This window comes from Pogoniulus pusillus, chromosome 5 (genome assembly GCF_015220805.1).
Source record: "Pogoniulus pusillus isolate bPogPus1 chromosome 5, bPogPus1.pri, whole genome shotgun sequence".
Lineage (NCBI taxonomy): Eukaryota > Metazoa > Chordata > Aves > Piciformes > Lybiidae > Pogoniulus > Pogoniulus pusillus.
This window is the reverse complement of record NC_087268.1, coordinates 18,597,047-18,613,943: the sequence shown is the minus strand read 5'-3', so window position 1 is coordinate 18,613,943 and position 16,897 is coordinate 18,597,047. Positions and strand designations below refer to the sequence as shown.

Here is a 16,897-nt window from a genome sequence, read left to right as displayed (position 1 = left end):
AATGAACAGCATTTGGCAGAAGACTCAAGTTTAAGTTGAAGTCTTAACTCGTATGAAGTCACTGTTAAACTGAAGTCTTAACTATTCCTATTAACTTACTGAGACCAAAAAGACTACATTTCAAGTAACTGCGAGAGAAACAATTCCCTGCCCTGCTGATTGTGATTTTTCACAGACTCAGCTAAGGGAATTACTTGCTGACTTCCATCCCAAAAGAAGAGACATTCTAAAGCATTTGGTTCTTGAGAAAAATGTTGGTACCTAAAGCGTGTCATGTTTCTTTTGTCAAGTTATAGAAACTCCACTGGTCGTCAAATAGTCATGCATTTCAAAAGCACTATAAAAAGCCACAGGCAAAATAACCCCAAAGAACTTATCAGGCTCATAAACACAATAATTGATTTCCTACCTGCAGCAAACTGCTTGCTTTTGCGAGGTGAACGGGGTTGACGCTGGTATGGATCACTTGATCCATAGAGGTCAAGGGTTCCCATGCTCAGAAGTACTGTCCTCTGCATGAAGTCCACAACAGCCAAACCACTGCAGTTGCCAAATGCCACTCTGAGAAGAGATGTTCCTCAAAAGTATTAGCAACAGGTAACTCAGTGGCACAAATAAGAAGGGTTATAATGAATTCTGCACAGACATTTTCTTCAGAAATTACTCAAAGCTTACATTTTGTAGTTCTTACAAACTTGTAATCCTGAATTCATAAAACTGTGTCCTGAAACATAGTAATTGATGTCCCAGAAGGCAGACCTCCCACTTGACCTTTCTGTGCTAAGCACATTGCAATTGTGTTTAGATATTGCTTAACTGAGCAATATAATTGTAGTAATAATGACGTGAAGTAAGCCTAGAAATCTGGGCACAGATCTTAAAGCAGTGGTTATATATAGAATCATAGAATCAACCAGGTTGGAAGAGACCTCCACGCTCATCCAGTCAAAACTAGCACCCACAGCTGTGTCAAATTAGACCATTGCACCAACTGCCTGAGCCAGGCTTCACTTGAACACCTCCAGGCATGGCGACTCCATCACCTCCCTGGGCAGCCCATTCCAATGCCAATCACTCTCTCTGCCAATAACTTCCTCCTAACATCCAGCCTAGACCTCCCGCAGCACAACTTGAGACTGTGTCCCCTTGTTCTCTTGCTGCTTGCCTGGAAGAAGAGACCAACCCCCATCTGGCTACAGCCTCCCTTCAGGTAGTTGTAGACAGCAATGAGGTCACCACTCAGCCTTCTCTTCTCCAGGCTAAACACCTCCAGATCCCTCAGCCTCTCCTCACAGGGCTGTGTTCCAGGCCTTTCACCAGCTTCATTGCCCTTCTCTGGACATGTTCCAGTATCTCAATGTCTCTCTTGAATTGGGGAGCCCAGAACTGGACACAAGACTCAAGGTGTGGCCTGACAAGTGTTGAGTAGAGGGGAAGAATAACCTCTCTCATCCTACTAGCCACACTGCTCCTGATCCAAACCAGGATGCCATTGGCTCTCCTGCCCACTTGGGCACACTGCTGCCTCATGCTCAGCTACTCTCTGGCTCATATTCAGCCTAGTATCTACCAGTCCCCCCAGGTCCCTTTCTTCCTGGCTGCTCTCCAGCCACTCTGTCCCCAGCCTGTAGTGCTGCTTGAGGTTGTTGTGGCAAAAGTGTAGAACCCTGCACTTGGCCTTGTTAAATCTCATTCCATTGGCCTCTGCCCACCCATTCAGCCTAGCAAGGTCTCTCTGCAGGGCTTGCCTACCCTCCAACAGATCCACAGCTGCTCCTAGCTTGGTGTCATCTGCAAACTTACTGATGCTGGACTCAATGCCCTCATCAATAAAATTCTGAACACTGATCCCTGGGGCACACCACCAGTGACAGCTGCCAACTAGATGTGGCATCATTCACCACCATTCACCACCATTCACTGGGCCTGGCCCTCCAGCCAGTTCTTGACCCATATCAGGGTGAATCTGTCCAAGTCACAAGCTGCCAGCTTTGCCAGGAGCTTGTCATGGCAGATGGTGTCAATGGCTTTGCTGAAGTCCAGGTACACTACATCCACAGCCTGCCCCACATTCACCAGGCAGGGAACGTGATCATCAAAGGAGATCAGGTTGGTCAGACAGGATCTGCTCTTCCTAAACCTGTGCTGGCTGGGTTTAAAAATATATATTTCTATAGACATAGAAAACAGAAAAACAAATTTAAATACTAATACAAATACATGTATAAACAGTTATTTTAATATCAATGACAGTTGAACTACATTAAGCTGTGAATATACTAATTATACTATTAACAATTCTGCTTCCAATGTTTTCAGCTTTGTTATAGTATAGATTCTTGCCACAACAGTCCGTAGCCCTTGGGTGTTTTCATGGCATTGGATTCACAAGCATGATTCTCAACTGGCATGATGATGCCTAAAATCCGGACTGCAGTCTTTGATGCCTAGAAACTGCCTTTTGAAGAATTCTGCCCCAATTCTTCTCTATGGTTTCTACTATTTTCCGAATTATAGCAGTTGCAGAAAGAGGGAAGAAGCTGTGCTTTCTCCTCCTCTTAAGGTTAGACACCTTAAGTAGAAGGAAGAGGACTAAGCTATGGGAAAGAATGTGTGCCAGTTTGAGTCTAGATGGGATATTTTAGTTAGAGGAATTAGATGATAGGCTGTGAAAAGGAAACAATGGTGGTGTCTGCTTCAATCATAGACTTGCTGAGATGCATAAAAACAAGAACACAAATATAGATAACAGAGTTGCTCTCTGGCTCTGGCTGCCTACCTTCTCTCTCTGACCTGCTGTCTAACTAAGCTGTCTGCTTTCTAATCTCCCTGGCCAATTCTCCAAACTCACCTTGAACATAAGGCAAAGACTGGGATAAGGTAGAGGGGTGGAAAGGTAGTTGATAGCCCCTCCTGGGGACTCTGGTTTCTGGGAGGGCTGTTGTGTTTCTGTATTACTTTTTAACTTGTCTATTTCTGTCGATAGCTGTATAGATTGTAAATACTTGCTTGTATATTGTGCTAAGCTGAAATATAAAGCTTCATTCTTTAATTTCCAGCTTGTCTGAGTCTAGTCTGTGTGATTTTCTTAAGTGGTGGTGGGATGAGTAACACCTAAACCATCACATCTCCCATAAAAGGGTTTTCTAGTCTTGCTTTTCTCCCAGCTGGGAAGGGGTGGAGGTTGAGGGCAGGAATGAAGAAGACAATGCATCTATCTAAGGAAAAAGAATAAACAAAAAGATGCTAAACACATCTATATGCAAGACCTGTAAGAAAGTCTGTAATCCATTTATCTCAGCAGATAATATCATTGCTTCAGAGTTTCACTAAAGCATTAAATCTAGTTAAGATTTCACATAAAAATGGACAAGTAAACCAAACTCCTTTCTTTCTGATTTAAACCATGGCAAATAAATTCACAGAGCATATGACTGCTGAAAGGACCCATACATCAAACTCATGATGCTGCATTGTTGGAGATTTGATTTAAACAGAAAGATTATATACTGACAATGATGCTACACAGGTCTCTTCTTTCAGACTTCAGTTTGAGCTTCCAGACTGCAGATTGTGCTAGTTTGAGGCTAACTGGGATATTTTAGTGAGAGGAATTAGATTATAGGCTGCGAAAAGGAAACAATGGTGATGTCTGCTTCACTGATAGGCTTGCTGAGATGTATAAAAAGAAGAACACAAACATAGACAACAGAGTTGCTCTCTGAGTGCAGCTGGTGTATGTACTTTTCTCCCTAATCTGCTGTCTGTGTGACTAATCCTTCTGCTTCCTAATACCTCTGGCCAATTGCGTTGCACCTGGGATAAAATTACTCTTAGTTCACCAATATGGTTAGATGGTCATTCTCCACTTTATTTCCACATTACAGTGAGTTATACACTTACTTAGAAGAGGCATGCACAGCTAACTTAGTCACTTAGTCTAGGATTGGTACATGTGGATAGCTCACGGTTGGTCCAGGGTTACATGTGAGGTACACATAGGTTGATATTACCATAACAATCTGAGGGTCCATCCCCTGGGGCTGCCTAACCCGGCCCACATGCAGCTGGCACTCCACCCCCTGCAGCTGCATGTGGGGGGTGCCACCCAGCGCCTGGTATCTTAAGTCCAAGATGGACACAAGGACACTTCCCAGCACGGGTTGCTCATATTTATCATTTCATGTCCTGTTAGCAAAAATCTGTACACATCCAATCCTTCAAACTCTCCTTGCACATAAGGCAAAGTCTGGAACAAGGTAGAGGGGTGGAAAGGAGGTGGAAGGGTGGTTGGGAGCTCCTCCTTGGGGACTCTGGTTTCTGGGAGGGCTGTTGTGTTTCTGTATTACCTTTTAACTTGTCTATTTCTGTCTATAGCTGTATAGATTGTAAATATCTGCTTGTATATTGCGCTAAGATGTAAATATAAAGCTTCCTTCTTAATGTCCAGCTCAGTTGAGTCTAGTCTGGGTGATTTCATAAGGGGCGGGGAGGCAGGTAACCTCCAAACCATCACACAGATACAGCCACAAGGAAACTTGAAATCCTCAACTATGCTCAACAAGATTTGTGCTATTTGTGATCAAGTTCCACCACTTTATGTAAAAAGTAATTAAAGTGGTCAGTTTAAAGCCCTGCAAAATATTTAAGTACTCATTTCACACTAAAAGTCACTCATGCACTCACCTCTACTTGACCTGTTATTATAGCTCCAAAATGTCTTAAAGGAGATAGATATATGTCTTAAAGGAGATAGATGCCTTAAAGGAGATACATGATTTTTTGTGTGGACAAGCAGTAAAGGAGGAAAGAAGCAACAAGAGGCAGGAAGGGGAAGCAGGGCAGATACAGTATTTTCCCCTGTTGTACATTTTCCTCTTCTGCTCCATTAAAAAAGGAAAAGTTCCATATAGTAGAGAGAAAAGCTAAGAGGCAAAAATGAGGTCAGCTTTTATAAACCTGGCAAATTAAGACACCATCTACAACAACAGTGCAAATTCAAACGCCTCTTACTACACCATGTTTTCTATATTTGACTTAAAACTAACTTTAGTGCAGAATCTCTGTAAATGCTACCAACACTCTTTTTATCCTCATCATCCTCATAAATCTTTGAGGTCTCTTCCAACTTAAACCATTCTATGATTCTATGACTCTTCACTGGGACCAGTCTTGTTCAACGTTTTTGTCAGTGCCCTGGACAGAGGCACTGAGTGCAGCCTCAGCAAGTTTGCTGATGACACCAAGCAGTGTGGTGCAGCAGACAGGCTGGAGGGCAGGGACGCCATCCAGAGGGACCTGGACTGGCCGGAGAGGTGGGCACAAGCCAACCTCAGCAGATTCAACAAGACCAAGTGCAAGGTCCTGTATTTGGGGTGAGGCAATCCCAAGCACAAAGACAGGCTGGGCAGAGACTGGTTGGAAAGAAGCCCTGAGGAGAGGGACTTGGGGGTGCTGGTGGACCACAATCTCAACGTGAGCCAGCAGTGTGCACTTGCAGCCCAGAGGGCCAACCAGAGCCTGGGCTGCATCAGGAGAACTGTGGCCAGCAGGTGGAGGGAGGTGATTCTCCCCCTCTACTGTGCTCCGCTGAGACCCCACCTGGAGTACTGCATCCAGTGCTGGAGCCCCCATTACAAGAGGGATGTGGAGATGCTGGAGCATGTCCAGAGAAGGGCCACTGGGATACTAAGAGGGCTGGAGCAGTTCTGCTATGACGACAGATGGAAAGAGTTGGGGGTGTTCGGTCTGTAGAAGAGGAGGCTCACAGGTGACCTTATTGTGGCCTTCCAGTATCTGAATGGGGCTTCCTAAAAAGCTGGGGTGGGACTTTTGAGGCTGTCAGAGAGTGACTGTAATGGTTTGGATGTTCCCTGCCCCCCCACACATTAGAAATACCCAGACTAGACTCAGCTGGCTCTGAGAATATAAGTGAAGCTATTTATTTACAGCTAGCACAATATACAAGCAGATATATGCAGTATATACAGTTATATACAGAAATATACAAGGTAAAAGGTAATACAGAAACACAACTCCCCTCCCAGAAACCTGAGTCCCAGGAGGGGCTCTCAAACACCCCTGCACCTTCCCCCTGCCCCTCTCAACCTTACCCCAGTCCTAAAGAAGAATAGAGGTTCAGCCAAGAGGTTAAGAAGCAAAGGTGAGTGGAAGGTGAGGTTAGGGAGATGCAGCTCAGTCAGAAGCCCAAAGCAGAGTGTGTGAAAAATGGCGAGAGTGTTATCTAATGTTTTCCTTTCTTCTTCAGCAAGACTCTGAGGGAAGTTGACATCACCATTGTTTTCCTTTCACAGCCTATGATCTAGTTCTTCTCACCAAAACCTTCTACCCTGCTTCAAACTAGCACAGTGACAGGACTAGAGGAATGGAGCAAAGCTGGAGGTGGACAGATTGAGTCTGGAGGTGAGGAGGAAGTTGTTCAGCATGAGAGTGGTGAGAGCCTGGCATGGGTTGCCCAGGGAGGTGGGTGGGGCCTCACCCCTGGAGGTGTTTAAGGCCAGGCTGGATGAGGCTGTGGGCAGCCTACTCTAGGTTAGGGTGTCCCTGGGCATGGCAGGGGTGTTTGAACTAGATGATCCTTGTGGTCCCTTCCAACCCTGACTGATTCTATGATTCTATTGTATGAGTTCTGAGTGACAAATTGGATCAGTTGCTATGACATATGGGTATCTTTCGATGAGATCTCATCAAATCCATATCAAACATTGTGAGGCTAAGTAATGGGAGAAAACTAAATTCTGATGAAAAGTATGATTGTGCCTTGTCATAGTTGTAACAGACAGAGAGGGAGGGAGAGAGAAGAGACACTGCAGAAATAAAATGGAAGAAACAGAGGTCTTTCTTTGGTTACTTCTTGAGGCATCTTATTTTGAGGTTATTTGGCATTAATGCATTTCTTTCTGAAACACAGACTTCAGTATGTGGTGTTTTAAAGGAGGCTGTCTTGTGAATGACTTCTGCTTCCAGGAAATAAATAATTTCAGGAATATGATTGAATCACATATGTTTAGGAATTCACCCTGAGTACCAGGAGAAGTGCAATCTATGGGAGTGGTTTACAAGTGAGAGAATAGTGTGATTAATTCTAAAATCAAATGCTATTGCAATGCGTGAGACCTGCAAGGGTGCGAATTTGGCAAAACCTAACAACTTGCACAAGTGACAAATGCAGTCAAGTATGGTAAAATAAAAGAAACTTCTAGACATGATGAACGGGAAAGTGTCTGGAAATCTTCCAGAGTTCGTGAATTGGAAACTGTCTGGAAACTCAGGAAACTATTTGACAAAAGAGCTTGCCATGAAAATATTTTTGTATAAATGTAAAGGCTCTGCACAACATTCCCAATGTCTCTGAAGAATGTCTGAAGAGGGACCTTGACAGGATGAATGGGTGGGCAGAGGCCAATGGGATGAGATTTAACAAGGCCAAGGGCAGGGTTCTGCACTTTGACCACAACTCCAAGCAGCACAACAGGCTGGGGGCAGAGTGGCTGGAGAGCAGCCAGGAAGAAAGGGACCTGGGGGGACTGGTAGACACTGGGCTGAATATGAGCCAGCAGTGTGCCCAGGTGGCCAAGAGAGTCAATGGCATCCTGGCCTGGATCAGGAAGAGTGTGGCCAGTAGGAAAAGGGAGGTTATTCTTCCCCTGTACTCAACACTGGTCAGGCCCCACCTTGAGTGCTGTGTCCAGTTCTGGGCTCCCCAATCCAAGAGAGAGGTTGAGGTACTGGAACGTGTCCAGAGAAGGGCAACAAAGCTGGTGCGAGGCCTGGAGCACAGCCCTGTGAGGAGAGGCTGAGGGAGCTGGGGGTGTGCAGCCTGGAGAAGAGGAAGCTCAGGGGTGACCTCATTGCTGTCTACAACTACCTGAAGGGAGGCTGTATCCAGGTGGGGCTTAGTCTCTTCTGCCAGGCAACCAGGAACAGAACAAGGGGACACAGCCTCATGTTGTGCCAGAGGAGGTCTAGGCTGGATGTTAGAAGGAAGTTGTTGGCAGAGAGAGTGATTGGCATTGGAATGGGCTGCCCAGGGAGGTGGTGGAGTCACTGTCCCTGGAGGTGTTCAAGAAAAGCCTGGCTGAGGCACTTAGTGCCATGGTCTGGTTGATTGGACAGGGCTGGGTGCTAGGTTAGACTGGATGATCTTCGAGGTCTCTTCAAACCTGGTTTAGAGGCATTTAGTGCAACCGTCCAATTGATTGGACACGGCTGGGGGATAGGTTGGACTGGATGATTGTGGAGGTCTCTTCCAAGCTGGTTGATTCATTCTGTGATTCTATGAAAATCAAATGACTTACTGATAATCAGGAGGAGTCAAACAACTAACAGTAATTATAGCCTATAGCTCTTTTGTACAGGGAAAACCAATTCACTGTACCTAGGTGACTTTTAATGAGAGAAAACATTAAAAACTGGCAAATAAATTGAACCTGAGAGAAAAAGCACACACAGAAATAATGTTCACTTGTGTTTCCATACAGAATTTAGCAGCTGAATGCTCCTTATGTAATTTTCCATTTTAGGACAGTGGTTCTCTTGCAAGAGATTAGCACAGACATAAAAATGAGAAGACAATTTTACATTAATATGTGCTGTCATGAGAAATACATTTAACAATTCATCACACCCCCATTTTATGTTGAAATATATTGCACCTTGGTGATCCTTTCCAAATAACTTTAAAAATGACAGATTTCAAGGGTAATTTGATTTGAAAAGATGTATGGAATAACATTAAAAGATTCAGTCTTTTAAACAGGAATAGTGAAAATAGCAGCAAGAATGACAGTTTAACATCTCGTGTTGCAATCTTTATATGAGTTCAAATAATTTCCCTCCAAGTATCTGTGGTTTGGCACTCTTTGACTGTTTTACTTCAATTTCTGCAGGAAACGCCAAAGAGTAATTGGAAAATGCATGATTTTAGTCCAATAAGCAACAAATCAATGCAATTTGAATTTCCAGGTACTTACAGTCCATAAGCAGAGTTTACAGCAAGGCTGGTAATCTGTTGTGGAGGCTCACCATCCACCCACACCAATTGAATAACAAGATCTGCTTGGTATCCGGGAGGCATCCGCACAGGGCGCATCTTAACACTAAGAAGAGGAAGAAGTATAAAATAAAAACAAAGAAAGAGGCAGGCAGACTGGGACATGCAGAGTCATAGCAGGACATTATCTACCACATCTAATCTTCTACCCCTATGAAAGACGGTACCCAAAGGAAGACTAAGAATCAGAAGAGGAAGGAGAGTAGGTAGTTAATACAGACACAGGTAGTTAATGCAGACAAAGCCAATTCATCCTGAAGAACTGCAGATAATACAGATGCAGGTAGTTAATACAGACACAGACAATTCATTCTGAAGTACTGCAAGTTTTTGCCTATTTCTGCTGTAAGCACTTCTCTGTAGATGTATTTCTACTGTAAATAACCTAAGCACTATTATCCCATATACTGGATCATAGAGATTTTTGAGGGTTCTTGATGATGCAGACTGTCTCCTGAATATGACTATGATGTGACTCAGCAAGCTTTCCAAGAAGCCTTGGCATACAGAGCTCAAAACATCAAGGGACAGGGGGGGAAAAAAGCAACTATTTTTTATCCAGAAGCAACTGAGGATACTCAAACAGTATTTCAGGGGTGTTTTTGTAGCTATACTTACTGCATCTGTTGGGATGGAAGCTCTGCTACCAAATAGAGCTACCAGGAATCTTGGATAAATGAACATAGATGCAGAAAATGGAAGTAAAATGAAGTAAAACATAGCCAATGAATGACAGCAGGGCAAAAGTTCTAAACAATAAGTGTAGCAGGACAATGGACAATGGACAAAGCAAACAGTGTTCTAATTCTGGCAGATTTTATGATTAACAGAGGACTGTGCAATACTCACATTTTTCATGGTCTGAAATAGAGCACAAGAAAAGGCTGGACATGGATGTACCCTACAATACCAGGAGATCAAAGAATAGAATCATAGAATCATAGAATCAGTCAGGGTTGGAAGGGACCACAAGAATCATCTAGTTCAAACACCCCTGCCATGCCCAGGGACACCCTAACCTAGAGTAGGCTGTCCACAGCCTCATCCAGCCTGGTCTTAAACACCTCCAGGGATGGGGCCTCAACCACCTCCCTGGGCAACCCATGCCAGGCTCTCACCACTCTCATGCTGAACAACTTCCTCCTCACCTCCAGACTCAATCTGTCCACCTCCAGCTTTGCTCCATTCCCCTAGTCCTGTCACTCTTTGACAGCCTAAAAAGTCCCACCCCAGCTTTTTAGGAAGCCCCCTTCAGATACTGGAAGGCCACAGGGAGGTCACCTGTGAGCCTCCTCTTCTACAGACCGAACATCCCCTGTTGGGGTACGGAGGCTGGCGAGAGGCGAGATCGGGGTACTGACGACTCGAGACAGCAGCTGCTATGCATCAGTACATCAGTACACTTTATTAAGGCAATACAATGGCTTATATAGTGCCTCAGAGGAGGTGTGCACAACCAGCCTGGGGCTGGCAGAAGTGGACAGTACAGATTGGCCCCAAGTTATGTGTAAGGCAGAGATAGGTTACCTTGTGGTAAACAACCTGTGGTTCCCACCCAGGGGGCTGGCGGGGGTCAGCCCCCTGGAGATCTGCCTGCCTCAGGGGCGGGCAGATTCCACCCCCTGGCAGCTGTGCGTGGGTTGCTCATAGTTCTCAGCCTAGGCCCCTGGGAGACTGTGAGGCTCCAAGGACACTTCTCATCACAGGGTCTGATGTTTACATACCATACCACGTTGCAGGAGAAAGCTTCCCACAACCCCCAACTCTTACCATCTGTCCTCATAGCAGAAGTGCTCCAGCCCTCTTAGCATCCCAGTGGCCCTTCTCTGGACATGCTCCAGCATCTCCACATCCCTCTTGCAATGGGGGCTCCAGCACTGGATGCAGTACTCCAGGTGGGGTCTCAGCGGAGCACAGTAGAGGGGGAGAATCACCTCCCTCCACCTGCTGGCCACAGTTCTCCTGATGCAGCCCAGGCTCTGGTTGGCCCTCTGGGCTGCAAGTGCACACTGCTGGCTCACGTTGAGATTGTGGTCCACCAGCACCCCCAAGTCCCTCTCCTCAGGGCTTCTTTCCAGCCAGTCTCTGCCCAGCCTGTCTTTGTGCTTGGGATTGCCTCACCCCAAATACAGGACCTTGCACTTGGTCTTGTTGAATCTGCTGAGGTTGGCTTGTGCCCACCTCTCCGGCCAGTGCAGGTCCCTCTGGATGGCGTCCCTGCCCTCCAGCCTGTCTGCTGCACCACACTGCTTGGTGTCATCAGCAAACTTGCTGAGGCTGCACTCAGTGCCTCTGTCCAGGGCACTGTCATGTCGGAGATAAAATCTCCAACTCAGTGTTAGCAGTAGAAGCACTTGAATATGCTTTTTAGAAAAGTTCTTAAAACTTAAGGACTATTTTCTTAATAAGAGTTTTATATCTGTGGTGGGTTAACCTCAGCTGGCTGCCAGGTTCCCAAATAGCTGCTCTGTCAATCCCCCTTCTCAACAGGACAGGGGAACAAAGTAAGGCTCATGGGTTGAGATAGGGAAAGGAGATTATTTACCAATTACAGTGACAGACAAAACAGATTTACCTTGGGGAAAAGTAATTTTATTTATTGCCAATTACGATAAAGTTTGATGGTGATAAATACCTGCCCTTCACTTCCCCTTTTTCCCCAACTTTATTTCTTCATTCCCAACACCTCTACCTCCTCCACCCCAGTCAGCACAGGGGTGACTGCATTTTCTCTTTCCATTTTTTTGCCGTTTCCAGAACTACTTTCATTTTTTCATCATAATTTTGCTTACAACAGAAGTTTTTGAACAGATGAGGAATGTGAAGCCAGCTAGGATTTGAGGTGGAGGGGAAAAGTGGTTATTTAAATGCCTTTCCTGACTGAAAAGGATGAGAGTGTACACAGTACTTTTTTTATCCAAATGGAAGGGGAATATGCCAGCAGTTCCAGTGCTGCAATTACTTTAACTTTGAAAAGTCACTTTAGTGTCAAGACAAGTTTACATTGACTTTGTGTAAAACAGGAAAAAATTCATCTGGCCACTTTAGTGTGAAATTCAATGCAGTTATGCAAGCTTCTGAAAACTAACCAGCAGACCCTCTGCTGGCTCATTGCAGCTTTTCTCTATCCAAGATCAACAATTCCTCTCCTTCACAGACCAAATAAGAATTGCTTAAGAGAAAACCTTAGCCACAGAAATAATCAACTGCATTCTTGCTGATTTAAGTGTCATAAACAAATTTCACATGGGGATTTTTTTTATTAACTCCTCTGTACCTTCTCTATTGATTTCAATGGTTTTAATTTATGATTAAACTGAGGTCAGAGGTTCAACTGTATGAATGAATGAAGTGGACAAATGAACAGGATGCCAAGCAATGCTGAGGAGAGGAACTTGGGGGTGCTGGCAGACAAGAAGCTCAACATGAACATAGTGCTATGGTCTAGTTGAGTGGACAGGGCTGGGTGATAGATTGGATCTTGAAGGTCTCTTCCAACCTGGTTGATTCTATGATTCTACAATTCTATGAGCCAGCAGTGTGCACTTGCAGCCCAGAAAGCCAACCAGAGCCTGCACTGCATTAGAAGTGTGGCCAGCAAGTCGAGGGAGGTGATTCTCCTCCTGTACTCTGCTCTGCTGAGACCCCACCTGGAGTTCTGGAGCTCCTATTACAAGAGGGATGTGGACATGCTGGAGAGTGTCCAGAAAAGGGCCACAAGAATGATCAGAGGGCTGCAGGACCTCTCCTATGAGGACAGACTGAGGGAGTTGGGGTGTTCAGTCTGCAGAAGAGGAGGCTCCCAGGTGACCTTCTTGTGGCCTTCCAGGATCTGAAGGGGGCCTCCAATAAAGCTGGAGAGGGACTTTTTAGGCTCTCAGAGAGTGACAGGACTAGGGGGAATGGAGCAAAGCTGGAGGTGGGGAGATTGAGACTGGATGTGAGGAGAAAGTTGTTCATCACCCGCCTGAACATGAGCCAGCAGTGATGAGGCTGGTGAGAGGCCTTGAGTACAGCCCTGCGAGGAGAGGCTGAGGGAGCTGGGATTGGTTAGCCTGGAGAAGAGGAGGCTCAGGGGTGACCTCGTTGCTGTCTACAACTACCTGAGGGGAGGTTGTGGCCAGGAGGAGGTTGCTCTCTTCTCTCAGGTGGCCAGCACCAGAACGAGAGGACACAGCCTCAGGCTGCACCAGGGGAAATTTAGGCTCAAAGTGAGGAGAAAGTTCTTCACTGAGAGAGTCATTGGACACTGGAATGGGCTGCCCGGGGAGGTGGTGGAGTCGCCGTCCCTGGGGCTGTTCAAGGCAAGGTTGGACGTGGCACTTGGTGCCATGGTCTGGCCTTGAGCTCTGTGGTAAAGAGTTGGACTTGATGATCTGTGAGGTCTCTTCCAACTTTGGTGATACTGTGATACTGTGATACTGTGATCATGAGAGTGGTGAGAGCCTGGCATGGGTTGCCCAGGGAGGTGGGTGAGGCCCCATCCCGGGAGGTGTTTAAGACCAGGCTGGATGAGGCTGTGGGCAGCCTACTCTAGGTTAGGGTGTACCTGGCCATGACAGAGGGTTTGGAACTACCTGATCCTTGTGGTCCCTTCCAACCCTGACTGATTCTGTGATGCTATGAAATAACACTGTTGATTTTACATGAACAATGTCACAATATTGCTTTTAAATTCTCATGCCATTTTCAGAACCAGCAAGAGAACAAGGAGACACAGTCTTAAGTTATGCTGAGAGAGGTCTAGGCTGGATGTTAGGGAGGAAGTTCTTGACAGAAAGAGTGATAGGCATTGGAATGGGCTGTCCAGGGAGGTTGTGGAGTCACCGCTGCTGGAGGTGCTCAAGAAAAGACTGGATAAGGCACTTAGTGACATGGTCAGGTTGATTGGACAGAGCTAGGTGCTAAGTGGGACTGGATGATCTTGGAGGTCTCTTCCAACCTGGTTGATTCTACAATTCTACAAATGAGGGAAAGCTTTGCACATGTCTGCTTTATGGAAATCTCTATGTGAATTCAAGAAAACGCCAAAACAGTTGCTCAGAAAGACCTTGATCTATTCTGTAGTAATTCTAAGCCATTCAAATTTGTCAGCATGAGGTGAAGATTTACTCTCAGATCACACTGGAAATGACTATAAAATCTTTACTATAAATGTTTACCTTCCCCATAATTACTTCCAGCATTTAAATCTCCTGTTAATTATTTTGCCTTAATTTTCATGCTTTTTCCATATATTGGTTTCTTCTTATTTGTGTCACATACCTATGATTAACTTCTTTTTCTTGAGTGCTGGACAACTGGAACACAGCACATGGGAATGCTTTGTAGAAAGTCAAATCTGTGTCCGACATCATAGACTTACCTAAGACATGGGATGCTATCCTTCATTGTTCCTTCACATGCTACAGTGTTGGTACTGCCTGAAAGGCTCTTTAAAGAAGGAAGCTGAGAGGAGGCATCTGGAAATGGAGGATTTGTTTCCGGTTCAGGAGTAATGATATCTTCTACTTCATACTGAAGTCGTACCTCTAATGACTTCAATGAAGAAAAAAAAAGTTGAGTTATAATTTACTGAAGCTGCTGAATGGTTTTTTTTTTTTTTTTTACTTTCAATAAATTTCAGTAAGCCTTCTCTTGAAAAATTACCCCCCTCCCACACACATTTATCATTATCATTTGCAGGCAAAGAATGCTGTCATTTGTTATTTATACATCCTAACAGCAAAACTGGATAGGAACTGGTCCTCTGCCCTACTCTTGCTGAGAATGACATAGGTATATTCTTCTAGTGCTGAATGGGTTCAAGTCTTTCACTCTCAGTGAAAGGCAAGAACATGGCTTTCCAGAATTTAATATGAAAAGAGAAGTCAACCACTCATTCCAAAACAAATATTTTGGCACAAGAAGGTCTTGTTCAAGTTAAAAGCCATGAAAATTTCCTGCCTGATTTCTGTTATCTTTTTTCCTAGGCAAACTCATTAAAAGAATGATTAACTCTGCTTCCTCATTTCCTAGTACAGCAGAGTCTCTGCAGCACAGGTTGTAGCCAGTATGAAGAAAACCAACAGTGTGGGTAGTACTGATGGATGAACCTCATTTGCCCAGAGGTGAGAGTCATGAAATCAGAAATAACGGCACAGGTTGTAGCCAGTATGAAGAAAACCAACATTGTGGGTAGTACTGATAGATGAACTTCATTTGAACTTCATTTGCCCAGAGGTGAGTCAGGATATCGGAAATAACAGAGCAGAGACTTCTGTATTTCTTAGACTGAACATGAGTTTGGTGGATTCTGGAAAGCAAAGTTCAAACCAGATACTTGTTGCTTGCCTTCTAGGCTCTCTAGAGGGAGAAAAGGTGTTTAAGGCCAGGCTGGATGAGGCTCTGGCAAACCTGCTCTAGGGTAGGGTGTCCCTGCCCATGGCAGGGGCGTTGGAACTAGGTGATTCTTGTGGTCCCGTCTAACCCTGACTGATTCTATGATTCTAAAAGATGACTGACCAGGCATTTAGTTCTTTCCATTAATTCAGGAAATCTTATCTGAAGGACTCCAAAAGACAGAGGAAACTAGATAGAAAGCTCAAATCTAAAGATTTGAGATCAAATCTGACAATCACAGTAAATATTATGAGGACAGGTTACAAGAGTAGGGGCTCTTCAGCCTGGAGAAGAGAAGGCTTAGAGGAGACCTTATAGTGGTCTTCCAGTATCTGAAGGGGACCTACAGGAGGGCTGGGGAAGGACTGTTGACAAGGTCTTGTAATGACAGGACAAGGGGTAATGGGTTTAAACTGCAAGAGGGGAGATTCAAACTAGATGTTAGGAAGAAGTTCTTTACAGTGAAGGTGGTGAAACACTGGCACAGGTTGTGCCTGCTCCCTCCCTGGAGCTGTTCAAGGCCAGGTTGGATGAGGCCTTGAGCGACCTGTTCAGGTGGGAGGTGTGGCAGGGGCTGGAACTGTATGATCCTTGAGGTCTCTTCCAGCCTAAGACATTCTATGATTCTGTAACCTCTGACATTGGGCAATTCTTTCTACCGCATTAATTATCCAAGGAGATCCTCATTTTGAAAAAGAAACAAAGTAGAGCCCTCAGGAACAAGGTTTTGGGATTACTAGCTGAACGGCAATTTTGGTGCTGCTACTTTCAAGTGATCAGAAGCAATTGCAGATGTAGGCACCGAAAACTCCTTTTGAGTTAGTGATCTCCTACTGAGACATCACCTGTACCAGAATGAAGATTAAGGCAATACCTAGGTTTTGTGACGTTAGGGAGATAAAGATCAGAATTGAAGGCCCTCCTTTTTCTCAACCACTTTGTTAAACCTAAGATTTTTGAAAGAAGTGATTCTGTAAACTAGAAGAGTCCTTTCTCAAAACATCCCTTGTTTCCTCCTTGTAAAATCCATGAATACTTTTTGCCTGAATCAGCTAAAGAAACCTATGTTCACTCTCTGCCTTCAAAAACTAATGAATGCAATATCGAACGGAGGAAAACCTAATCTCCTGGAAGTCATTTCTGCAGGCTGAAACAATTTGTAATGTTGTTTAATCTTCATGCAGGACTGGAGTAACTGTTGAAGAGTATTTGCTTGTGCTCCAGTTAGAAGCGCATCATTCTTAGGATGGTTTTGTTTTCTTTTCCTGGAAAAGCTGGCAGCTCATGGCTTGGACAGATTCAATCTGAAATGGGTCATGAACTGGTTGGAGGGTGAGGCCCAGAGAGTGGTGGTGCATGGTGCCACATCCAGTTGGCAGCTGTCTCTAGTGGTGCTTCCCAAGGATCAGTGCTGGGCCCAATCCTGTTCAACATTGTATTGAT

General features: G+C 44.9%; 1 protein-coding gene across 7 annotated transcripts in view; it reads right to left on the bottom strand.

Annotated features, from left to right (window-relative positions):
• Positions 1–16,897, bottom strand: part of STXBP5L (syntaxin binding protein 5L) — a 307,500-nt gene that overhangs the window by 80,156 nt on the left and 210,447 nt on the right. For all 7 annotated transcript variants that reach the window (XM_064143383.1, XM_064143384.1, XM_064143388.1 and 4 more), the window contains exons 16-18: positions 14,439–14,611; positions 8,994–9,119; positions 410–561 (exon numbers count right to left, since the gene is read on the bottom strand). In XM_064143383.1, the coding sequence (XP_063999453.1) occupies positions 410–561; positions 8,994–9,119; positions 14,439–14,611 (451 nt within the window). The remainder of the gene's footprint in view (positions 1–409; positions 562–8,993; positions 9,120–14,438; positions 14,612–16,897) is intronic.